This window comes from Panthera uncia, assembly GCF_023721935.1.
Source record: "Panthera uncia isolate 11264 chromosome A1 unlocalized genomic scaffold, Puncia_PCG_1.0 HiC_scaffold_17, whole genome shotgun sequence".
NCBI classification, from domain to species: Eukaryota; Metazoa; Chordata; class Mammalia; order Carnivora; family Felidae; genus Panthera; species Panthera uncia.
In genome coordinates this window covers 23,262,783-23,290,447 of record NW_026057577.1, presented here as the reverse complement: position 1 = coordinate 23,290,447, position 27,665 = coordinate 23,262,783, and the positions used below count along the sequence as shown (strand labels likewise).

Here is a 27,665-nt window from a genome sequence, read left to right as displayed (position 1 = left end):
ACTTAATAGATCCATATTTAGTACGAGTAGTTGAAACCAAAGATGATGACAGGCAGCATAAGAAATTGACTTTATCTGTATCTTGAGATGTCTGCCAATTAGCAATGAATTCTGCAGTTTTCTAATAATCTTAAAGGTACTTAGTTATATATTAGTGTGTTGTTATATATACTTGTAATATTTAGTCGCAGACATTCCTACAAGTAGATGAACAGACTCACTTTGGCAGAGTCAACACCAAATAAACCATGGAGGGAAAAATACAGATGTAGCTCTCCTATGTGGATATGTCACTGATCTTATATGTAAAAATCAGGCAGTGGTAGGAATAGAAAGCATGAGAAGATAGGCAAATATTAGAAAGTAGTCATCATCACAAGTAAAATTAATCTGACTTAGGGGAAAAAAGGGGAAGTGGTTAGAATTACTCTCTCTCTTTTTTTAATATTTTTATTTTGAAAGAGAGACAGAGTGAGAGCAGGGGAGGGGCAGAGAGAAAGGGAGACACAGAATCCGAAGCAGGCTCCAGGCTGGCTCTAGACTGTGAGCCATTAGCACAGAGCCTGGCGTGGGACTTGAACTCATGAACCAGGAGATCATGAACTGAGCCAAAGTCGGATGCTTAACCAACTGAGCCACCCAGGCACTCCAGAATTATTCTCTTGTTGCTGTTATTCTCTTGTTTGTTTTGGCTTGTGCGGAGCGGGGAAGGTGGGGGTGGGGGGTGTTCAATTTTTATCTTTGAGTGACAGGTAGTAGATAGTGGAAGACAACAACAGGGGACTTTGGGAAGGAAGGTAATGGGTTCAGCTTTAGATTTATTAAGTCTGAAGTGACTGTGAGACACATGAATACAAGTTACTAAACACCTGAAAAGAGAGAGGTTAGAATGGAGATTGGAACAAAGTAAGAGAGAGAAAAAAGTTTGTTTCCTTTACTGTCCCAGTCCCCATCTGTCAGTTTGCTACATCCTTATTTTCATGGTACAGTTAAATAGACTGCATGGAACATTCTAGAATGTTTCTTAAGAATCTCAGCTTCATGGTAGACTCCATCATACAAGTTAACCATTGTGTAAGAACCATGCATATTGAAGTAATCTTTTTATCAGGTTGCTTTCTTTGATGGCTTCAGGGTCTACATCAACTATGCTAAGCGCGTTTTTCATCTTCCAAATCTTGAGACGGTTTTCTACCCATATGCATGTATAAGAACAACACAGTTGACACCACACACTTCCAGTTAGTGAAGAAATTTGAAAAATGTTTAGTCATCAATGCTCACCATGTGCTCTCTATAATACCCTATACACATGGTGACAATAATGTCCACAACAGTTATGGATGACATATGGAAACCATTTCAGTAGTTGTCTGGTTAAGTTAGAGATGTCTCTAAGAATAGAGATGATCTCTATGTCCTGCTCAAATAGATCATTCTTCTTTAGTTCTATAAATCTACTTGTAACAGTGAGTCCTAGACATACTCATAGGTTTACAATAAAATGTAATGTAATATATATTAATAATGTCACTTGCCTGCTTAAAATCTTGAAAGACCACATATTGCTCCCAGGTAAAGTCCTTACCATCGAACACACAAGGAAGTACCTTCATCATCCAGGTCCATGACTACCTTTCAAAGGTTGTATCTCCCATCCACACTGCAAACATTTGGCTTCAGCTCCCCCACCTGGTGTCTTCTCCTGCCTTTATACCCCTGCATGCATTGCTCCTTTTGCCTGAAACTTGTTCTTCTCTAACCATATGTACTAAAAACTTCACACAAGTTTTTCATTTTCACACATGATCTCGTTTAATTCTGACAACAGACCGGAGGTTTGGGTGTCACTATCCCCATTTCGTATACTGTAAATGAAGTTGCGGGGAGAGAAAGTAAGTTTTCCAAAATCACACAGCTAGGAAGTGGTAGCATTAAGTTCGTGAACACAGGCAGAGACTCCGGAGTCCATTATCATAACCTGCACCCGCTGTTCCCCTTTTTCCCCAGAGATGTACGTCTGTCATCTTGCTGTCATCTTTGCTGCTGCTTGACCTTTGCGGCTCAGCCCCCTGATATCAGAACCTAGTTTCTTGTGTACCGAGTGTGGCAGAGTTCCCATCATGCCTCAGTATAATTACTCACTTACCAGTCTGTCTAAAATAATACATTGGTTGCCTCTTGAAAATAAGAGCTGTGACATTTAGCTCTTTATCCCTGTGACGTGACTGGTCATGCTTATGTTGCAAATAAAGAAGCTGTGGTGTAAAAGTGGAAAACACCAAGGATTTCCACAAAAAATTAAAAATAGAGATATCATATCTCATATGATCTCATATGATCTCATATCTCATATCAGAGCAGTAATTCCGCTGCTACTTATTTACTCAAAAAAATGAAAAATTGAAAAGATATATCTACCCCTATGTTTACTGTAGCATTACTTACAATATTTATAATAAGGAAGCAACATAAGTGTCCATCATAAAATGAATAAATAAACAAGATGGGATATATATTCAATGGACTATCACTCAGCTATAAAAAAGAATGAAATCTTGCCATTCACAACATAGACGGACCTAGAGGGCATTACACTGAGTTAAGTAAGTCAGACAGAGCAATACAAATACTATATGATTTCACATAAATGTGGAATCTTAAAAAAATAACAAAAACAAAAACAAAAAAACCCAAAAAACCCACACCATGAACAGATTCATAAGTACAGAGAATAAGCTGGTGGTTGCCAGAGGAAGGGGGATAGGGTGATGGGTGTAACAGGAGAAGGGGATTAAGAGGTACACACTTCTTGTTTATAAAATACATGAGTCACAGGGATGAAAATTACAGCAAAGGGAGTACAGTCAATAATACTGTACTGGCTTTGCAGCGTGAGAGATGGTAACTCCACTTATTGTGGTGAGCACTGAATAATGTACAGGTTGTCAAATCACTATGTGGTACACTTGGAACTAGTATAACACTATAAGTCAACCATACTAAAATTAAAAAAAAAAAGTTTAAGGGAACTGAAAAAGAGTACCTAGCAGGAGTGAAAGTGAAGCTATGCCTTGAACCCAGGGGGGGCCTCTGGCTCTCAATCTCATGTGCCTTCTCTATATTATTTTTTCATAGAAGAACACAACAAAGTCATCCTAAAGTATGAAGTTTCCTGTTCAGAAAAGATATTCATGAAGTCAATACACAGCTACATACTATACCTAAGGCATTAAAAGGAGGAAGGGGAAACAGCGCAAAGATCAATGTGAATACACGGAAATTTTCTGATTCCATTGCACAAAGGCAAAGTCGAATTATACAAAGTTGAATCATGTGTTTAATATGTTAATACATCAGCCTGAAGTCATAAGGGAAGAGCTACAATTAGACATATTGGTATAAGTAAATGAAGGCTTTATTGCACACACTGCTAATTTTAAAACCATTTTCTCAATTCTGGACCTTTAAAAAGTCTGAAAGTAGGCAAACTCAGTAGATCACCCAACCGATAGTTTGACACTCCGTGCCTGTAAGTGCTTGACCTAAGTAGGTCAAATGATACAGAACAGTCATGCCTTAAAAAAAAAAAAAAAAAATAGAAACCTTATGAGCAATGTTTGTCAAACATGAACTGTGTATTTGTGCCTTATAAAACTATTAAAATTAAGAATTTTCTAGAAATCTTTTCTCTGTGGACCATAGCACACAAAGCCTTGTTTGTGTCATCCTGTACATGAGTAATTAGAACAGCTGGAGCTGACTACGATTTGAAAGTTGCACAGCGCAGATATTTAGTATAACCCATACAAGACAATTTCCTTAAATGGACTAAATCCAAGTTGTTGCTATCATTCCTCAACACAAGAGCCTTTCTTTGGCTTGTTCGTAATGCTATGACTTCTGTTGAACAGTTTTATCTCCTTTGTGCCTGTATTTCTTAGAACAGAGAAGAAGGATGTGTTTCACTTAAATTGGCTCGATCATGTACAGCAAATAGTGTGGCACAGAGGTAGGTGCACTTAGGCCCTTTTGAAGACGATTCCCATTCAGACTGATACCATGAGCTTTCACGAGGGAAACAGAAGTCACACATTAATTTGAGATAAATATATTTAAACAGAAATATATTACAATTCTTTCTGAATCTGAACACCCCAAACGAGCAATGATATGAACATCCTATCACCTCTGCAAATGTTACTGACTGTCACAAGTCATATACCTAAACTAGCCTCAAATACTATAACCAATTTTAGATTTGGTATCTTGGCAATAACCACACTCACACCTAATTTTAAATGTGCAAGTCAAGTTTTTATGTCTTTACACCAAAACTTCTTCAATAAATTCCTATTTCCTCAGATCCTAACTGGAAATATTTCTTGTATCAGTGAATAGTCACTGAGATGTCTGGATTAGATGTGTAAAAATTTTTCCTAGGGACACTTCTAATTATTTTTTGAAAGCTGGCTATGGCTTTCAGGTCTTCCTTACATAATAGAAATCATTCATTTTCCTTACCGTTCCTGCTAACACACATACCTCTGCCAAAGGAAGTAAGAAAGCGGACAAAACAGTCAGCCCCATTTTATTTCTGTGAAGAACTGGCAGACAAACAAACAGAGACTAGGATTTGATGGCTGGAAATGTTTATGAGCTTCTGAAAAGTCCAGATTTAAGGTATTTTGATACTGAGAGCAAATTCAAAGAAATAAATCTTTACCCTTCTTCTTATTACACTGTTAATTTTAACCTCCAAGATGATTTTTACTTGGGTCAAACAGGAAAAGAAAAGAAAAAGAAAAAGAAGAAAGAAGTAAAAGAGGCATCTGGTCAAAGGAAAGAGATAGCTATGATGTTCTCAAAGAGGTGGACTAAAATAAGGCCATGAGCTCACAGTATTCAGTTTCAGAAGATCTCGAATTCTCTCGGTATCATTTCTGTGCCAATGAGGTGAATAGCATACTACAAGGAACACTTCACAATTCAAGAGAGATGCATGTTATGTATTAATCTCTGAACCCTTGTGAATTTCCATTTTTTGACATTAAAATGTAGTACTTTGTAGAAAACTAAAAGAGAAGTCTAAAATAGATACGTTTAATTGTTATTAACCGAAGAGACTCCACATTTTGAGCAAGTATAAAACTAGAAGAGTGATGGATGAACAGAGGGACAGACGGATGGACAGATGGAAGAAAAGGAAGAAAAACAATTTAGTGTATTCATCTCACGTTGCATATTTGTTAAACCCCTTTCAGGAGAAGGCATTACCTGAAATGATACCACAGTAATGACTGTGAGGAGCTGACTTCTCTGTGACTTTTTCCTCCATGGACCTTTTCTGCCTATATACACGGTGTGGGTGACCCGTTATGGCCATTGTATCATTGAGTGGTTCAATAAATATGAAGTCCTCATTGAGCTGTATAAATCCCATCTGGAATATATAACATAAAAAGATATATAAGAAATACTATTTGAATAAATTACTTTCTAGGCTTTCCTACCCACACACACTCTATTTTCTTTCACATATGTGCATACATTCTTCTAGTGAAGCTATTTCAGCAACCCGACTAATAAGGTAACTGTCTTCCCATGTTATTACTTCATCTTTACATACTTTATTGTGCTAGCATAAACTTCATTTAGTTAGACTTAGCCTGTGTGGGTGGGAGGCTAGATGCCAGCAACAGATGCACAGTAAAAATTCTGGAATGTTAAAGGCTCACTTTGGGAGACCCATGGGGTCACTTACATGTAGGCATGTACAGAAGAGCAATACAGTTTTTAATTGCATGCACCACACTGTCCAACATTTCAATAATCACTATTTAATAAAGTAATTCATGTAACATGTCAAAGCAAATGCAGGGGACACAGCATTGAAAGTATCGTATAAAATATTCTTAAAGGCTTCTACTAAACATTTTTAAAACCTCTGAACAGTAAATTACAGAAAAAAAATGAATCATCACTTACATAAGCATGTTTCATTTCATATAATGCCATGTTTTTAAACTTAGCCAATTGTGGACAGAGGGCTAAAAACTGTAAAATACGTTATTATCAATAAAAAGAACTTACAGCAAGTAGGTATCCTTTTATTATATTGAAGCTAAGCCTAGTCATTTCTTTCCTTCCTTTTTTAGAACATAAATTTATATTATAACTAGGAAAATATTCCACACAGAACATATGACTTGACCTTTTCCATTTTTATTATTTTACTCTACTGTAATATATATTACTTGTATAAAATACATATGATACATATATTTGACCATTCTGTTAACTCTTTAGTAAACAGTTTTGACGAAATAATCCCTCGGAACCTGCATTGTTCACACCCAATCTGCTATCAAAGTTCTTAATTCTGTTTTGCATTGATCATATAAAAATCACATACAGTTCATTTCAATTTGATCCACTAGAACTAGCACAGTAATAATATACTTACTTCTTCAGATATAGTAATTCTTCTAAACTGAATATTAAGAAAAATTGAACCTACACTAAAAAAGTATCTTTTCTTTAAAAGCACAGAAGAGACTTTTTCTCTTGTTTTAATTATTAAAGTGTATTGCATCTTCTCTACCGGAAGACCAGGGGATTGCTAATATGCTATCTCATTTTATTCTATACCAAATTGATGTTACAAGACACCTTAAGAATAATCTAAAAATACTTCTCACTTTTTTACTGCATTTTTATAACACCAATAAAAATCTCAAGTATTAGAATAATAGTTCCATCACCTCTATCTGTCCCCTTCTCTTTTTCTGTTTCTCCCTCTCCTTCTCTCCTTCACACACACACACACACACACACACACAAACACAGGCTGGAGGTGGGGATAATGGGGAAAAGATTTACTGTGATGATTCTTGTAAAATGTCAGGCACATATCATACACTTGGGGCATTTGTTATGTAATTTTAATATGACTTCCAATGAGTCCTTTTATTTTCCACACATGGTTTCATTGTCTCACATGTAAAACTAGGTTGAATTTTAAAGTAATTACAAGAAATCCAAACAAATTTTCCTCGGAACCTAATGTGATAGAAAAAAAGGACAATAACAAATATTTAAAACTTGAAACAATAATCACTAAAGATGTAGGAGTACATCTACACATGGGTGGAGGATGGATCACGGTATATATTGATCCACACTGTGAAAACACAAAAATATCCTACTCTTATCTCATATCAGTATGCTTCTGAGGTTCAGTCAGTACTGAAGGTCACTAATAAAACAGTGTGGCTGATGATTAAAACAGTAAGTATTATGATGCTCACTTAGAACATCTCAAGTAAACATGCTGAATTTCCCTAAATCATACATTTATAATCTGATATTCTTTCAAAAGGTTATAAGTATTAGATTTAAAGCAATAAATCAAATAAATTTAATTGCATACTATCATATAACATTTAATGACTTGCAAAAATAGATTTTGGACTTAAGATTATTCGGATTCATAGTCTACTACTAGCTAAATAACTCTGATAAAGGTACAGTGACTTTATCTATACAACAGCCCCATAGGGTCATCTGGAACATTCACTTTTGAAAAGCCCATGTAATGCTCCTTTCATAGGATCTGAGACTGGGTAACCACTCAATAAATGTCCACCATAATTTTTATTTCATTAATTAGAATAACCAGAATAGGGCGCCTGGGTGGCGCAGTCGGTTAAGCGTCCGACTTCAGCCAGGTCACGATCTCGCGGTCCGTGAGTTTGAGCCCCGCGTCGGGCTCTGGGCTGATGGCTCGGAGCCTGGAGCCTGTTTCCGATTCTGTGTCTCCCTCTCTCTCTGCCCCTCCCCCGTTCATGCTCTGTCTATCTCTGTCCCGAAAATAAATAAAAAACGTTGAAAAAAAAAAAAAAAGAATAACCAGAATAAATCAAAACATCCAAACATTTGACTGTGAACTGAAGACCTCAAGAGTCCAAGGAATCAAAATTGACTCACCTTTGTATCCCCATATTACCATGTTAAATATTTTCTAAAATAGAATTTTTTAACATGGGATTTGGAAACCTCTTCATAACAGAATTATCTACCGTGTTAGAACTTTATCTCTAGGCATTTTTAAAAATGAGAAGGCTACTTTGGAAAAGGAAAAAAAAAACGTTGGAATAATTATAAATGGTGACTCACTCATTCAATACATATTTACTGTCTGACTACAGTGTGCCAGACTCAGTTCAGTCCAGGGAAGATTTAGCACCAAGTGCTTAGTGTTCTTTCTGCAGGGAAGGAATTTCTATCTGAGACAAGAATACTATCCTACAGCAAAGGGAATGCTCTAATGACTTACATTAAAGCAGAATTAAAAAAGTCTTGAGGTTTTCTGTGTCACCACAAAAGCCTCACTTTCTCACTAACCGAACAGAAATGCATATCTACGCTGTGATTTTACAAGCCATGGGAGAACACGAATCTCTATTAACCTCTGGGCACCAGGGCCCCTGTGTTCGACAATCCACAACGATGCAGCAATCACCGTAGTGCAAGCATTGTCCTTTCGGTTTTAGGAGGAAAGAAAACAGTATGTGAACGAATATCGCACGGCAAAACATCTAAGATAAATGCAAGCTTTATAAGCATTTTTCTCCCAGATTGCTCTTAGATTTTTCAAAATGATTTTCCCTATTCTGAGACACTTCACACAAAATTTGGAAATGAAATTAAGTTTAACAGGTGTCCCTTACCTTATTTCTGTCATCATGTGCATATTCTCGTATGGTGGCATCTGTTCTTTTGTCATCGAATGTTATCTTTCATTTCACAATGTAGCAAGAATTTCAGTATTTTGCAAATTTACCATCACTTACATTAAATCAGTTACCGCTCATTTCTTTTCTTACTAGTTCTGACATTTTATTGTTCTCTTTAGATGCCTCTGTGCTTTATTAAATAAACAACCAATCATACTGATCTCCATGTAGATGCTTTGACATTGTCACTAAATTCTAATCACAACATGAAATTTGATTTGGTTCATGTGCCAAATACTGTTGGTGAATTGCTTCAATTAACCAGTATAAATGTTTCATGTGTTCAAATTCAAGTTAATTACGGTCTATTAAATAGATCCCAAAACTCTAATGTAAGCATAACTTAAAAACAACTTAAAGGGGTGCCTGGGTGGCTCAGTCAGTTGAGCATCAGACTCTTGATTTTGGCTGAGATCATGATCCCAGGATCGTGGGATGGAGACCCGTGGGGCTTCATGCTGAGCATGGACCCTGCTTAAGATTCTCTCTCCCTTCCCTCCTTGACACAGGCACTTGTGCACACACACACACACACTCTTGCTTCAGAAGAAGAAGAAGAAGAAGAAGAAGAAGAAGAAGAAGAAGAAGAAGAAGAAGAAGAAGATGACGACGACGGAGAAAGAATAATTAGATAGCAACATTTTCTAGGTAATGTTTTCTAGGTAAGCTTTCAATGGACTGGCTTAAATTTGTATGAGGTTCATACTGCATTTTGTGAGTCTTTGATAATGTCCTATTTTAAAAAGTATAGAGTATACCATAAGAACTCAATAGCATAATTGTTAAAGGACATGAGGAATGTCATAATAATCATCATAATTTCAGGATATCGGAAGAGCCTTGAGTGATAGCAGAATCTGGATAAGATGAGGGCAAGGTTGCTCCCTAGGAGAGGAGATATTAGGAACAAAGAAAAAGAGGATGTGGAGTCTAGCTAACAGTTAAGGAGACGCCTGGCTTGTGCAGAGATGTGGGAAAATGTAGCCAAAAAACAAGAGGAACCCATATAACTGAAAACATCAAATGACAAATTTCTTAACAGGAAAGTCCGAGTCCTGAGGTTCTGAGGATGATTACTGTCTGACCATAGGTATAGTGGTGAATTAGTGAGATACTGAAAGAGGCACATGTTTTCTTTCTAAACAGCCGTTAGAGAAAATGCTGAAAAGACGTGGCATCATGATATGCTTGTAAAAACACTGCAGACAAACATCTGGTGCTCTACATGACCTGAACTTTGGCTTTATTCCCTTAAGTATCTTCTTGTATGGCAATGGTATAGTATGTATCTTAGTAAGTAAATAAAGCATCATATAGTCCAGAGTGTAAGCATTTGGATTGATGTAAGTTGAAACTTTCTTGAAAAAATGTCATCTTCAATATTACTATGAATAGGAACGATTTTTCATGCATTTGTGTACTCAACACACACACGCAAGTCTATGAAAATACACTTATGACATCTTATCTATCCTATTGTCTTAAAATACTACCCTTCTCTTCCTGACTCTATTCTTTTGATGTTTCCCCTTTACGCCCACAGGGGGAAACTGTAAATCCTTAATGAAGATATATAAGGTATAAAAGGTCATGATAAACTCTTGCCTACCTCTCCACCTTTATTTTTACTACTTAAACTTTATATATAACCATAACAAACACATTTTAACTGTGTGAACAAAGTACATTTTAACAGTTTTCATCGTACGTTTTAGTTGTATGCTCATAACTTGGTACAGTGCACATGCTGCTTTCTCTTTCCAGAAAGTCCTCTTGGTTGTTTCTTACAACCCAGCCAGTCCTGTCCTCTCTTCAAAGTAATCCTTGCCTCCCTGATCCACTTCTACACTGTACGTTTCCCGTTGTTCCACTATTAAGTCCACTCTGGTTACGGTTTTCGTGTGTCTTTGATCAGACCACGAACTACTCTGGGGGAAGGCTTTGGGCATAGTGCTCGGCATCACAAGGCCTGGTACACAGCAGGAGCTCAGGAATGTTGCCTTTAACTCAATATATTATTCCTTTTTGAGATTAAAAGAAAGCACATCCACTCACTGTTCTCAACAGCATCTACTCCATTGACTCCACTTGTAACTCCATCTGAGGGGAAGTCACTACTTGATTTCTCCCCTCTGGCATTCCCAATGTTGCCTTCCTTGGGAGCTCAAGTTCTATCTTTAGGAAAAGCTCTCATGTGACCACATTGTTAACATTATTCTGTTTTCTTTCCTTGCCAAAGAGCTTCAGAAAGCATCGTGAAACTACGAAGGTAGAAGGAAACTTAGAAATCATCCGGCCATCGCTGGAGTTTTAAAATCAAGAAAACCAAGACTGAGAGATGTTGCACAACGTGCAGAGAATCACACAGAGAGTTCATGTGAGTGTCAGGACTGGAATCTAACGCTCCCAATTTCCAACTTTGTTTTTGGTTTTAATACATCTTTCTAAATTTGCTTGCTACCTGCATTCTAGTTTCCCCCACTGAACTCTGGAAATTGTTCTGAGGCCACCCACAATTTCCTGTCCTTTGTTCTCCTCTCTAAGGCATTTGACCCTTGACCATTTTTCTCCTCCACGAATATTACATTGCTGTAGCTCTCTTCTCTAGTAACTGTTTCTGTTTCCTTAAACAGGTCATGGTCCTCACTCCAAGGCAGGTCTTTGGTCAGCAACTGCTATCTTCATTTATCCCTCCCAAAGGTTTTAGAACACCCTCTACAGAGACAATACCCAAATCCCCAAACCTCTTCTCAGCCCAATGCTTCCATATGAGAGCCACGCCCCTCTTTGCTCACTTCTCACTATCTCTCTTGAGATGTCTGATGGTTCTCCCAAACCAGGGCCTGTCTCTGAGTTTGTATCTCTGTTCATGACTCCAACTTTTTTCTAGTTACCGAAGCTGAAAAAATTGAGTCCTTTCTCTTCTCTTTTCAAACTTCTTTTAAAATATGTAGAAGAAAACAACAATAGAAGAAACTAATACGCTTGTGTATCAGACACTGTATATGCTTGATTTCATCTAATCAAATAGCAAGCTTGTGACACATATGCTAGCCTCACCGGTTTTACTGAAAAAAGTGAGTTTCAAAAAGATTTATTGTGTCCCAAGGTCACAAATCAGTATGTGAAGACAGGATTGAAACAAAAGACGGCCTTTGTGAGGCTATCTGAGGAAGCCTAGGCCCTGCCATATGACTATTATTCCAAACAACTCTCATCTTTAAAACATTTTGCACTGAGGATTTGACATCAAGCACAACACCTCACAATTGGGAGACGTCCAACATTTGATATCCATAGTGAGGCCAGGCCCCATCCCTTACAAAGCAGAAGACAGATATACTACATTAGGCTCTGAACTTTATCTTGAGCTGACTGTTTAATATGATGAGACATATAAGCTGCCGAAGGCACAGGGGCTTTCTGAGTGGGCTGAGGGTTCCACCTCCAGGCCTCCTTCAGTGCTATGTGCCCAATGACTCCCAACACCCCCAAGGCAGATATAGGGACAATATTTCAAGGTTAAGGTTAAGGTTTTAGTTTTTCTTTCCTTCTTCCTTTGTTTTACAACTCTCTTTTCTATTTTTGTTCTTCAAACGTCTCCTGATTATAAAACCAGAACTTTTAAATAGCAGAACATTTAAAATATATAATTAAAAAAAGAAAATCATTGTCCCAAATCCCATCATACAGAATTACACAGGTATGTGTGTGTGTGTGTGTGTGTGTGTGTGTGCATTTCTAGTCTATTAACATACAGACACACAAGTATATATGTGAGCATGCACCTGTGTGTATGCATACATGTGCCTCTACACATGCATACATGTGTTCAAGTTTTCTAATCTCCTTTATTTTTCCATTTAAGAACAGCTTAATAGCTATTTTGTTTCTTAACGGCATTAAGCAATCTCTACAGTCCTGGCTTTTAACTGCTGAATAACAGTGTATCCTCTAAATATATCATAATTTTATTATCTATTCATTCATTTGACCCTCTATTCAAAAATTCTTATGAACATTGACTTTATTTAGCCAGAGGTCAGGGGGCAGCTGTGATCCAGGCTGGCAAGACTTGTCACCAACTTACATATACTCCAGGAAGGGATACAATTTGCTATTTACTCAACTGGGTCAAAGTAACACACACAATTGCTCTATCACTATTAAGAAGATTTACATTGACAGTTTATACACTTATTTATGTCTGTGTTCTATTTCACACAAAAAAAAAAACAAGGTTCAAATATAGCCTGGAAGTATCCCCCCCAGATACCTAAGGGACAAAGCAGAAACTGAAAGTGACCATCTGAAGAAGATGAATTAGTCCTCTTCAAAGGGTAGATATGAGAGATCCAGAGAGACTGAGGAGCATCTCTGAAGAGGACAGCCTCCCCAAAACCCACAAATGTGGCCCAGGAGAGACAGGAAGTCACCATGTTACGCACTTGTCAAACATAATGCTCAGCACCACTATCCCATGACACAATTACAATGCCATGACACCGTTACCATACCATGACACCACTGGTCACCCAAACATACTCCGCCTTCCCTCCTCCCTTACGGTTACCGTCCTAGAGGAGCCAGAGGAAGCTCAGTGCACTGAGCAGGAGGAATGGAAGTCCTAGGTGGGGAAATAACAAGGACTCTTGACTTCACTCCCCCTTCTTCACTGCTTGTGATTAGCTCTAAGCAAGCCACCATGTGAAGGGCATGGGGCAGGGAGATTTTAACTTTAAATCAATTTAGATGGTTTAATGCTTTGAGTGTGAATATTTTAATTACCAGACTTTTTGTGACTAAATTTACCAAGTGACTTCTCACACCCTAAGAGTGAACAACACCAGAAAGAAGACGGGGCGGGGGGAAGGGGGGAACAACAACCACCTCCCACGTTCATTATGATATCCTTAAGTCCTATTTGGTCAATGAGAAGTTAATTGTGTACAGTAGGAATTCAGGGGCCAAGTATTACAAGGGTTAGAGAGTGATGTGGAGAATGTCTTTTGGGTGAGGTGACATCTGAGCAGAGATCTAAATATGAGAGTTGGCCAGGCCAAGTTATAGGGGAGAAGATTCCAAGCAGAAGGAGAAACAAAGACCCTGAGATGGGACTGACATAGCATGTGTAAGGAAAAGCAAGGTTACTAGGGCTGGAGCAGAGAGATCCCCAGGAAAATAATGACTGGAAAGGAACCCGAGACATTCCATGGCAGTATCACTTATCTGATTCATATTCAAAAATAAACCCTGATGAAATCCTCCTGTGGTTTGTAGACTATCTATCTTTCCTGGGACACTGGTTACAGATTTTACTACGGGATGCTTCATGATGAACTTCTATGCTGAGTACTTTCAACAGTCGTATTTCATCTCCGGAATAATTACACAGAAATACATTTCACTCCCACAAATGAAAGAAAAATATGCATTCTCTCCCACTTTATTGAAAACCATTGCCCTCCTCTAACTTTTCCCCATAGTTTGACAGAGATAGGGATTTTAAAACAGTTTCAAAATGTTCCTTTTTTTATTTATTTCAATCCCAGTTAGCATATAGTGTAATAGTGGCATTAGGAGTAGAATTTAGTGATTCATCACTTACATATAACACCCAGTGCTCATCCCAACAAGTGCCTTTCTCAATGCTCATCACCCATGTCCTTTTTGACTCCATTACAGATAAAGAACATCATAAGTAAGATTATAAACAGAAGCTGTTCTACGTTGAAGATGTGAAAAGTAGTAAGAATAGTACCACTTTTTTTGGTATAAATGGTATAAAGACGAAAGTGAATGCTCCATCCTAACATTTAAGTGTCCGAAATGGGTAACTTTTTGTTATTAGGATGGTTAGCTCAGTTCTCATTTTCTAGTCTAATTTTTGCTTATATCAAGAAAAGCCATTAATTTGGTTTTCATATACTTTCCAATATTCATTCACTTTAATGAATTTTAAATTAATCCCTTGGGATTTCTATGGATTCTTTAAGCATGCAAAAAAGGAAGTTGAGAAACAGTGAGCAAACTCAGTTTTAAATCTACTTCTAAGCTTATGTATCAGTCCGGCCAAAAGCTGTTATGTTCTACTGTATCTTCCTGATGATTATTTAGTATTTGTTGTACCTACTGAACACCTGTCCCATGACAGTATGCAAGGCACTGAAGATTCAATCTGAAAAGAGATTTAATCCCTGTCTTCATGGACCTCATCCATTAGGGGGAAAGACAGAAAAAATCAGGCATTCAGACAAATGTACTTAAGAAATTGAAATGGTGAAAAGTAGCATTGAAGAAACAAACACAGATCTAAGAGAAATAAAGCAGAGACTGAGTTGCTAGAGAGAGTGGCCCATTATGACCTTTCTAAGGAGCAGACATTGGAGACAAGACACAGAGGAGCCAGCTGTATGAAAAAGACTGTAAGCAAGAGAAGACTGGTGTATTTAAAGCAGCAGATGCCATCATACATGAAGACTATGAGCCTGGAATACACATGAGAGGAGTCCAATAGATTGACTTGGTGTTTATAAAAGCATATACTTTTTAACTGTTGTTTATAACAACATATGTTTGTGCTCCATGTTTATGTCACAGTAAAACATATTTTAAAAATGAAAACCAAAGGATAAATAATGTAACAGTATTACTTAGCAATAAAGAGGCAAGGAACGTACTAAAAGAATGTTGAAAGAGGTTGAAATGCTCAACACTTGCTGGGGAGGCCACTGCTGTAATTAAAGCAATAAATAATGGTGGCATTAGTGAAAAGTCTATCAGTGAGGAGGGCCTAGAGATGAGCCAGGCCACCGTTAAAGAATCGACGGGGAGACTGAGGCAGTGGCAGGAGTCACAGACAAATAATGATAGCAACAAAAGCAGAACAGAGGGTTGTCAGGGCATAATTCATGGAGAGCTCTGAAGACTATGATAAGACATTTAGATTTTATTTGAAATGTAATTGGAGGCAAGGGACAGTGGATGGCATGTTTAGATAGAAATTTTTCAAGAAAGCCATTCCTGTTCTTTTTTTAGAAAACATATTATAAGAGGGTGCCTGGGTGACTCAGTCGGTTAAGCATCTGACTTTGGCTCAGGTCATGATCTTGCAGTCCGTGAGTTCGAGCCCCGTTCAAGCCTGCTTCATATCTGTGCCTCCCTCTCTCTCTCTGCCCCTCCCTTGTTTGCATTCTGTCTCTCTCTCTCTAAAATAAATAAACAAAAAAAAATTTAATAAAAAAAAGAAAACAAATCATAGGGTGACAAGAGTAGAATCAGGAAGCCCAGTTAAAGTCAGTTATCACAATTAGTAGAATCAGGAAGACCAGTTAAAATCAGCTATCACAGTTCAAGCACAAGCCTATGGTGACTAGAGCAAAAAAGCAACACACGGTGGCTGAACTAAGAATGTGCAGAAAAGTAAATACATTTCAGATGAATTTTAGATACTCATACAAACCGGAGGGCAACCACTCAAATGTGTTAATGGTTTAGATGTTGGGATATGGAGGGACAATAACACAGGGAACTAAGGATGACTTCAGAGTTTCTGGCTTTAGTACTCCAGAATGGGAGATACAGGTCTGTAATTGACATGTAAATGTAAGTACTGAGGCTAAAACAGATTTTAGGAGCAGAGATTCCAAGTTTCTGATGGGATCTTATTAGATGTGATACATCTGTGACACAACCAAGTAGAGAAATCAAGTAGACAGTTGGAGTATGGAGTTTAGTGCACAGTTTTGAGCTGGAGACATATGTCTGAGAGCTATCAACGTAAAGATAATCTTTCAATCCATAGGGAGGAGTGATGTTACCCAGAAAGGGAGTATAGAGAAAGGGCAAAAGAGAGCCTAAAACCAAACCCAAAGGACCCTAACACTGGGAAAAGAGAAGGAATCAGCAAAGGAGACTGAAGAGGAAGGGCCGGTGAGCTTAGAAGAAAAGTCGAAGCTTGTCGATTTTTTGAAATAAGAATTAACCCTTTCTAGAAGTGGCTTCAAAAGAAAAAAGCCTGGGTGGCTCAGTGGGTTAAGCGTCCAACACAGTTGGTGAGTGACAGCTGACAGCTCAGAGCCTGGAGCTTGCTTCAGTTTCTGTGTCTCCTTCTCCCCATTCAGCTACCCCACTCATGCTCTGTCTCTCTCTCTCCCAAAAATAAACAAACATTAAAAAAAAGAAAAAAGGAATAAGCTCTCGTTCAGTTCACTCCAAAGAAACTACTGCCCTCACCCACACTGCTCAGGTTGAAAATGTAGGAGTTCTACACAAGATGGTCAAACACATGTGCTCATGTTTCTTTTAAATTCAACAGCAAAAACCAAGTGGAAAAACACTCCCCTGCCTACATCAGTCAGGGTTCCCCCAAAGCCTAACAACATGACTTTTGTTTTGTAGCAAATAAGAGAATTTTACATGTTTCATTTTGTTGAGTCATGAGGAGAATTTGAGTTTGTTAACTAACTCTGCTTGCCCTATGGAGGTTTTTTAAAGTTGGCTTCCAGCTTGCGGCTCACCCTAGCACTTAATGAGCTGGCGCGTATAGTCAGTGGTACACCTAGTTGTTAAAGGGTTAGTCACTTGGTGATTGTGCAGACCCACTCACCATGGTGATGAGCCCTCACTTATCTCATGCGATTCCAGCCCAGTTATGTGCTTCAAGCGCGACCGAATGTGACCACTGAGGAAGCTGCACAGCTGTGATGTGGAGAAGCACTCATCACTGCCAGGTCTTACTGGTGACCTCACAATTAACGGAGATGTTGCCAACCTCCTACATACCCCTAGGGAGTGGATGCGAATTCAGTTTACCATGGAAACAAGATGAGTGGAGCAAACTACTCAAGGGCCCTCGCAATGGTACTCACAGACATGGAAAATGTGTTGCAACTTCTCTTCCGGATTCAACTAAAGGTCAAATAAATAAAATAATGAATGTATTTGACATTTACTGAGTGCATACGATGCATCAGCTAATGTGCCAGATGAAGGAAATACAGCAGCGTACTGAACGTTTTCAAACAGACAGTCTTAAGTATCTTTGATAAGACACACAGTCTCCAAATTACAACGGTTCAATTTAGGATTATACAGCTTGACAATGGTGCAGAAGTAAGGAGCGTTCAAGAGAAACCATACCCCACGTTCTGAATTTGGATCTTTTCCTGGGCTGGCGACATGCATATGACGCTCTCCAGTGAGGCCAGACAGCACGAGGAACCACAGGGGCCCGTCAGCCACGCCATCCCAAGGGTAAACAACCAACATGCCTACAACCATTCTGCACCCACAGAACCATTCTGTTTTTCACTTTTAGTACACTATTTAATAAATCACGAGAGTATCAACATAATATTACAAAATACACTTTGTATTAGATTTTTTTATTTTTATTTTATTTTATTATTTATGTATGTATGTATGTATGTATGTATTTATTTATTTTCCCAAATGGAGGTGTTCTGAACATATTTAAGGTAGGCTAGCTTAAATGATGATGTTCGGGAGGTTAAGTGTACTAAATGCATTTTTGACTCATGACGTTTTCAATTTATGAAGGGTTTATCAGGATGCAACCCCATCACACATCAAGTTGTCCTTCTGATTTTAAGTCATCCTTCTCATTTGCAAGCACATCAGCAAAGTGTGTTATTATTTTTCCATTTAGGATCCACAGGAAAATCAAACATTCTCTCCCACTCCCATTTTGAATGGCATGAAGTAATATTTAAGAAATTATATTGGTGTTTTACCCTCTCACAGGGAAAAATAAATCTTGTACCGAAAATGTTCTTCTTTACATGGCTGTTTCTTACCCTCAAGATGCCCGAATGCCAATCTGGGACTCAGCAATGCTAAAAGAAAACATTTGAGTGTCTTTTCTCCCCACCTTTCCCTACCCACTCTTCAGTCCTATCAGTGAGAACACAGGCTCAAAAAGCTACTGTAATTATCAGGCTGACTTAAAAGAGGTTACTTTAAGAGGTCATACATCTATAAAGCTGAAAAGGTATGGTATGAAACAGGAAATCCAATGCACTCTGCATATACCAAGCCACATCAGGAAGATTATGTCCATGCATCACGTCTTAAAAAAGACATTTATAAACAAGAGCATATCCAAACCAGAAATCAGAGGTCATTTTGTTCCAAATTCCACCCACAGAAGAAATCATCCATCAACACCTTTGATAAATATTTAATATTCTGCTTAAGCATTTCAGTCACTAACAGAGCAGTCACTGCTCTGAAGCAATCCAGGCCTCCAATGGACAGGAGTAAGTCTCAGAAATATTTTCATAAAAGGTTCAGAAATCATGAGTCCTGATTCTACACCCTAAGCATCTATCCCCTTTCAAATATATGACAAATACACTCATGGCCTCTCTCTATGTGTCCAGTTACCATAACCATCTGTGATATGAAATCTGTCTTGATCTTTTCATTTTACTTGGAGGCTCTCTAGTTTACAGATGTCATTCTTATGTTTGATTTTCTATGACTTTTAAGTACAGAAGTGAATGTTCAATAAAAATGTCTAGCATATAGGATGAGTTGAAATAACAGACTATAAGAAAAGTAACACATTAAGAACCTGCTACAGACTGGTTTAGGAAAACAAGAGGGGAGGCATTTTTTATTTATTATTAATCATTCTTTACTATGAAATACCTCAAACTTTCAGAAATATATAGGATAATAGAGTGTCCAGGAATCCATTCCCAGTATTTAACAAATGTTAACACGTATGTACTACAGATAATTTTTTTAATATAACAATTTATTTTTTTTAATGTTTATTTTTGAGACAGAGAGAGAAAGAGAGAGAGAATGAGTCGGGGAGGGGCAGAGAGAGGGAGCTCTCTCTGAGAGCAGGCTCCAGGCTCTGAGCTGTCAGCACAGAGCCGACGCGGGGCTCAAATCCACAAACCACAAGATCATGACCTGAGCCGAAGTCGGATGCTTAACCAACTGAGCCATCCAGGCTCCCCAAAATATAACAATTTCTTGATTCAGTTGAAATGGACCCACACACCTTCCCAAAACCAAATCCCTTCTCTTATTGCTAAGAGATAACTACTACACTGAAGATGTGTGTATCTTTTGCATTCCTGTTTTATTTTTTTAATGTTTATTTTTTTGAGAGAGAGAGAGAATGAGTGGGGGGAAGGACAGAGAAGGGAGACACAGAATCTGAAGTAGGCTCCAGGCTGTGAGCTATCAGCACAGAGCCCGACATGGGGCTCGAACCTATGAATCACGACATCATGACTTGAGCCAAAGTTGGACCCTTAACCGAGTGAGCCACCCAGGCAACCCTGCATTCACATTTTAAATTTTCACTACCTATATATGGTCTTTACAAGTACCACAATTAGCAAGCTTGGACCCATTTAAAAGGTTCACTCTGGTGGCTATACTGAGGATAGACTACAGATGGAGAAAGGCGACATGACATGATGAGAGGTTATTGGCAGCTCAAGTAGAAGGAAGAGCTTACAATGTTTGAATGTGCACTCTGAAAGAAAGAAAGGAATTCAGGACCACAATCTGATTTTTGGCCTTTGCCAAATGACCATCAATAGGATGAAAAATAATGTGAGGAGGGGCACCTGGGTGGCTCAGTCAGATAAGCGTCCGACTTGGGCTCAGGTCATAATCTTGCAGTTTGTGGGTTCTAGACCAGCATCGGGCTCTGTGCTGACAGCTCAGAGCCCGGAGCCTGCTTTGCATTCTGTCTCCACCTCTCTCTGCCCCTTCCCTGCTCACACTCTGTCTCTCTCTTAAAAAATAAATGAAACACTAAAAAAAGATTTAAAAGAATAACATGAGAAGAGGAGAGTTTGGTGTTGGAGTGGAAGAGATGATCACTTCAGTTTGAAAGATGTTAAGTTTGATATTATCTACTAGACCTCATGTTGAAATATCAAGTACATAGCTGGACTTGGAGCTCAACAGAGAGGTCTAAATTAGAATTACCTATTTTGGAATCACTGGCATATAGTTGGCATTTAAGCTATGAGACTGGGTAAGATCCCGGATTAAGTGCACACAGACCAGAAAAGAAGACCCATGACTGAACACTAGGTCATATCTGTTAGGAAGATGCAGAGAAGAATGATGATCAATGAAGCGGTCCAAGAAGGAACAGTCAGGGAGGTATAGGGTCCTGGGTGGCAAGTGATAAAAACATGTATTGAGAGGGAGAGACAGCGTGAGTGGCTATTTCCAATGCTGCTGAGGGCAAAGTAAGATAATGTTTATAAGCAAGTACTTAAAGATTCTTAGCACTTGCAAATTGTGAAGTAAAATTACTGAATAGGCTGAGGCAAAGACAGAATGACGTTTTCTAGAAATCTCTTTCTTGTTTGATATTAGTATTCTTTTTATTTTTTATTTTTAAATGTTTATTTATTTTTGACAGAGAGAGAGACAGAGAGAGAGACAGAGAGAGAGAGAGAGAGAACAAGCAGAAGAGGGGCAGAGAGAGAGGATGACAGAGAATCTGAAGCAGGCTCCAGGCTCTGAGCTGTCAGCACAGAGCCCGACACAGGGCTCAAACTCACCAACAGCGAGATCATGACCTGAGATGAAGTCAGACACTCAACCAACTGAGCCACCCAGGCGCTCCTTGTTTTATATTAGTATTCTTAAGATACCTTCATTCAAATAGTTAGAAATCTACCTAAATATCCATATCCGAAATGATTAATGAGTTACTTTTTAAAAATTACTGCACAATATCTCATTTAAAAGAAAACAAATGCTATCCAAAACTCTGAAAAGAAAACTTTGAAATGCAAAACATTTTGGATTGAGAAAACATTTGGAATAAATATGACTGCATCAAAATGATTCTGTAAATGACAATCATAAAGACCCTAACACGTAAATGAGTAAATGGTATATATATTTTACACTGAAGACAAACAAAAAGAGAAAGAGGTATGGAACCATGGTTAGTAATTTTCAAAATTCCAACAAACAGGCATGAGTGCACTGTTACATGGTAGTCAAATGTAAAACTAGAGCATATCAAGGGCTGAGAGGTTACTGGAATAACAAATACTCTGAAACAGCGCTGGTGGTAGATTAATTGCTATGAACACTTGGGAGAGCAATTCTGCACTATCTCTCAAATGAAAATGTGCATACTCAGTGTCTTGGGAGTTTCACCAAAAAGAAATACCTGCACTTGTGCAGAAGGGAGAGGTCAAGTTCAAGACTGGCAGTGGAAATTGCTTCTCATCGGGCTCCGTGCTGACAGCGTGGAGTTTGGAGCCTGCTTTAGATTCTCCCTCTCCCTCTGTTTCTCCCCCACTCATGCTCCGTTTGTCTCTCTCTCAAAAATAAATAAACATGAAAAATTTTTTAAATTTTTTAAGAAAAGTGGGGGCACCTGGGTGGCTCAGTCGGTTAAGCGTCCGACTTCGGCTCAGGTCATGATCTTGTGATTTGTGGGTTCAAGCCCTGGGTCAGGCTCTGTGCTGACAGCTCAGAGCCTGGAGCCTGCTTTGGATTGTGAGTCTCCCTCTCTCTCTGTTCCTCCCCTATTCATGCTGTCTCTCTCTCTCAAAAATAAATAAACGTTAAAGAAAATTTTTAATGTTTTAAAAAAATTGCTTCTCATAATTAGACAACAACGTGCACGACCTCCATGTGAGTCAATCTAAAAGAATAAGATGGCTATAAAATACATGTTTTTAAAAGACAATCATAGTGGTTCAATGTTGACTCTGAATTCTCTCAGTAACCTGGGATGAAATGACACATCAGAATGCACGGATTTACTGGAAGGGTTATGGATTTTCTTATCTCATTACCTACCGAGACCTCAATTCCATGTGGCCAGTATTTATTTTATCTTTCACAAACCAGAAATAAATTATTTTAAATAATATTTTTATTTGGTAGACTCAATAGAGGAATTTGAGCACTTTCATTCAACATACAAATTTGAGCACACACATTCAATTGTGTGCCTTTCACTCAATATTACGAATTTATTCTTACCTTGTAAAGTACTTAGTACAGTCCCTAACAGGCTAGCCATGCACATTCTCTTTTCATTTCTGCTTCTTACACATTCTTCTGAAATTTTTGAAGGCCATATAGGAAATTGAAGGTTACCGGAAAACAAGCAAATCAACCCATCATCTCCGCGGGTGTGTACATTATAGTTACTTTGATCACTTGGCCGTGGGAAGTCACTGTGTCATTTATTTGTACTTGAATGGGGAAGTGTCAGAGCCCTTTTGGAAATCAGATCCTAGAGGCCACTTTAGCACTAAAAATTTGAAAGGAATTTGGGGGGAAGAATGTTAGTGAGAAACTTCATTTAACTGCTCAATCAACCAACAGACATTTCCTGGAATGCAAGGGGTAGGTGTATACGTTTTCTTTCAGATGTGTTTAAACAAATTGATAACAAATAGCACATGGGTATACTACTTCTTATGTTAACCTAACTTAATATTCCTCCTTTATTTAATTAATTAAAAAATATCTAATAGGTAGCATTTTAAAATTTTTTTTTCAACATTTTTTATTTATTTTTGGGACAGAGAGAGACAGAGCATGAACGGGGGAGGGGCAGAGAGAGAGGGAGACACAGAATCGGAAACAGGCTCCAGGCTCCGAGCCATCAGCCCAGAGCCCGACGCGGGGCTCGAACTCACGGACCGCGAGATCGTGACCTGGCTGAAGTCGGACGCTTAACCGACTGCGCCACCCAGGCGCCCCTAATAGGTAGCATTTTAAAAAGTCTAGATGACTATTCAATGCATTGACCAAAATATTTTCCATTCCTCATTTCCATCTCACTTAATAAACACATTTAAAGCCCTTACAGTGAGGCATTCAAGTAACTTACTGAATCTTAAAAAGTGAAGATACAGGGCGCCTGAGTAGCTCAGTCGATTACGCGCCCAACTTTGGCTCAGATTCTCATGTAATCTGATGGTTCGTGAGTTTGAGCCCCACATCGGGCTCACTGCTATCAGCACAGAGCCCACTTTGGATCCTCTGTATCCCTCTCTCTGCTCTCTGCCCCTCCCCTACTTGCACTCTCCCTCTGTCTCAAAAATAAACATTAAAGAAAAAGGTGAAGATACAGAAGCACTGAGTGGTTATGTAAGGTCACACAGTAGGATTGTAACAGGGGAGCCTGGATTCAAACACCGCAGCCTGCCTCCTGAGTCCTTAATGTAAAGGAGCCAAGGAGCTCCATAAGCTAGTGTGTTTGCTCTTGCATTCCATTGCAATTAGTAATGACTTAGGTTTTTTTTTTTCCCCTGCAAACTAAGTATTAGGCTTTCAAAACAATTATTGTTTTAGCTGCATGTGAAATGAACTTTTCCTAAATGGAGATTTTTGGTGTTTGGGATATTTTTTAAGTTGTAGCATATGAAATTGCTTTTTATTGTACATCAGACAGTCATGTATTGACAATTTTATATAATTCAACCTATCTAGAACAAACCTTAATCGTAAAGGAAAAAGCAGAAGATGTGGACTGAAAGGCCAAACTCCGTATCTACTCCATCAGATGGAACCTGTGTCAGCTTAAGCAATTAATATAACTTCACTGGTTCTTATTTTTCTCATTGTTAGAGAAAAAGTACTGAGATCTGTTGATCATGGCTCCTGAGAAATTAACAATTTAACCTGTAAAAAATTCTCACCAACTGCAATGTTCAAAACAAACACTATGAACTATTCTAAATAATAGTACCAGAGCCCCCCATCACAGAAGGTGGACGCTTTCAAGGCATCTACATAACTCAAAATATGCTTCCTAGAAGATAAGAAAACAGTCTCAGGGAATTATAACTGAACTGTTCATCCATCCAGAGCACTATGAGCCAATGGTCCTGAAAAAAATCTCATAAAAGATAAAATGGAAGCTTTGAGATCACTGAATTAAAAAAAAAAAAAAAAAGTAAAGCTTAAGTGCCTTGCAGTTCCGTTTGAAAACTGAAGCTGCCATATGCCAGTAGGTTTGGAAATGGGCTTCTTCACAGTGACTTCATTGAGCGTCCCACCACATGCTACTGAGATAAGATCACCTTGGTTACCAACAGGACCTTATAGACTAACACCTTTCCAATCAGACAGAGATGAACCCAAGGAACAGTACAGAAAAGAGAATTCAAGACGCAGTCTCCTCTCCCTTCTGCCATACCACCTTTTCGTTTTCTTCTGGTAGTAAGTTTTCAGATGAGAAGACCCACCAATTGCTCTATTTAAGCGTATAAATTGCACTTGACTTTTCATAATAGGCACTCAATACATGCTAGCCCTTAAGTGATAATGACATCAGAATTATCTACCGATTTGGGTAGTAAACCAAAACTATGAAATGAAGCTAAACAGTCTCAATTGTAACATTAACAGCCTGATCTTCACGGACTACTAAGGACTACTACGGAGGCTTTGTAACATTTTTGAATGTATTCTATACTCTGGATTAACTTCCTTCAACGCCACTCATTGATTTAAAGAACACTCATGCCAAACTTGGTTCACTTTTCAGCCTTAGTTGCTGGGCTGATGTCTGGCAGATAAAAATGGGTGTGAGTGTCTGTATAAAGCTTAGCCAGGACAAAGGCAACATTAAGAGTGAAATTGAAGCAACTCTCTTCTATCTTACAAATAACCATTTCCTGTCCATTAAATGAAAGGATATACATGAAAGCACTTCACCCAACTATAAATCTCTATAGAAAGTGAACTATTCCTGTGCTCTACCTTACAGAGTCTCAAGTACTTTATCTCTAGATAATTACGATTTTCAATTCAACATAAAAGCCTGGTATATTTCCTTTGCTAGGCCTGTTAAAAGGATCTCTAACAGAAAGTAAATAAAACCAGCGGCCTGAAAATCACACCACCCACACAATACAGAGTTACAACATTGCCTCATGCTTTCTTTTCGTCTTGCAATTTATCTGTGACTTATTATTTATTCAACTTATCCAACATGTAGACTTCAAATCCATATATGGGTATGAATCCCTTCAGGTTTGATTCAACAACTACCCAAAGAATACATATGAATTACAGTTTTAACTCAGTATATGTCAGAGTAAATTGCTTTAAAAAGCTAAAGACACATGGTTTAATGAATTACACTCTTAATTAGTAAGAACGCAGACCACCCTTGCAGACAAACTGAGATTAATTATTTCAAACTGAATAAGTTCATCTAGAAAACGTCTGGAATTCAGTACAAGTACCAAGAGAAGGGATAAACGTATTTATTATTCCACATACATAAAAAGAAGAAAAATGCAAAACTTTAAAATTCAGTTATATTAGTTAATATATATGCTAATTGTATGATATATGTTTATATATCATTATATATATATACACACACACACACACACACACACACATACACACACACACACACACACACACACACACATATATATATATATATATATATATATTATGATCCCTGAATAGAAATCTGTCCATTTACAACTGGATCAAGACACTATGCAAGATGGTGAGCTGGATCTGTCCTATGTTATTATAAACTGTATATATATGTGTGTATATATATATATATATACACACACACACAGTTATTATAAGACAGACTTTTAGTCTTAAAAGCAGACTTCAAAGGCCATAAAATAGAAATACTTAATACTTACCTACTACAGAGTGAGTTTTTAAGCAATTTTATTTATAGAACTTTAAAATGGTAAGACTAACTTTATTGTTGAAATACACTTTTATTTATATAATAAATAACATCGTATGTTGAAAAAGTACCATCTAGCTTTGGAAATCCTGACTCAAATTTTTCTCTGCAGGTTGGCAGGGCCCAACTATACCTCTGAAAAAAGAAAACGATCAAGCAGACGTTGTATAGACATCTAAGAAAGAAGTTGTAGTTGCCTCAACTTTATTCTGATCAGTAATGACTGTATGGGAAAGACTATCGCATTCAAGTTGCATGTGTAGTAAGCTAAATAATATTTGGACCTGACAGGGGTGAGCAAGACAATGCTAGAGGCAAAGGAGAAAAGAACTGCTATCTTCTTCTCCCTCCTTGCTTCCTTTCCTCCCTCCTCCCTCCTTCCTTCCCTTTCTCTCTCTCTCTCTCTCTCTCTCTCTCTCTCTCTCTCACACACACACACACACACACACACACACTCATTTACTGTAAATTGGCATTACATTTTGTGACCCTTCTAGACTCACTTTTTAGTTTGAGTAGGTATTGCACAGCTTCATAGCATTTTCCACGTATGGGATCACATTGTCTACAAATAAAGACAATTCTACCTTTTCCTGTTCTATCCACATGTCTTTAATTTTTTAGTTTATTTACTTTTGCTTATAGTACTGGTTAAGATCTCCAGTGCAATCTTAAAAAGAAGCGGTCAAAATGGGCATTCCTGTGTTATCGCTGATAATATACAATCTTCTACGTTTAAAAATGATGTCAACCATGGGTTTTGTTTTTTGGGGGTTTTTTGTAGATGTGCATTAAGTGCTTTTGGTAGGTACAATTTAGTCTTAGCTTGCTGAGCATTTTTACCATAAATTAATGTTGAATTTTGCTAAATTATTTTTCTGCATTTACTGGCACTATTGTATAGTTTTTCTCTTTCATTTGTTTCATACAGTAAATGACACTGATAGATATTTTTAAGGTTAAGCTATCCTTGCATTCTTGGGATAAACTCTTTCTGGTCATGACGTATTATCCTTTCATATATTGCTGGCTTTGATCTGTTCATATTTGGTAAGAATTTTACTGTCTATGTTTCTGTTGGATTCCACAGTAGGTTTTTTTCTTTACATTATCTTTATCTGTTTTTGATATCGGATAATGATGGCCCC

General features: G+C 38.0%; 1 protein-coding gene across 1 annotated transcript in view; it reads right to left on the bottom strand.

Annotated features, from left to right (window-relative positions):
* Nucleotides 1–27,665, bottom strand: part of ADAMTS19 (ADAM metallopeptidase with thrombospondin type 1 motif 19) — a 238,253-nt gene that overhangs the window by 185,655 nt on the left and 24,933 nt on the right. Inside the window, exon 3 of the mRNA XM_049649122.1 lies at nt 5,278–5,443. Within this exon, the coding sequence (XP_049505079.1) occupies nt 5,278–5,443 (166 nt within the window). The remainder of the gene's footprint in view (nt 1–5,277; nt 5,444–27,665) is intronic.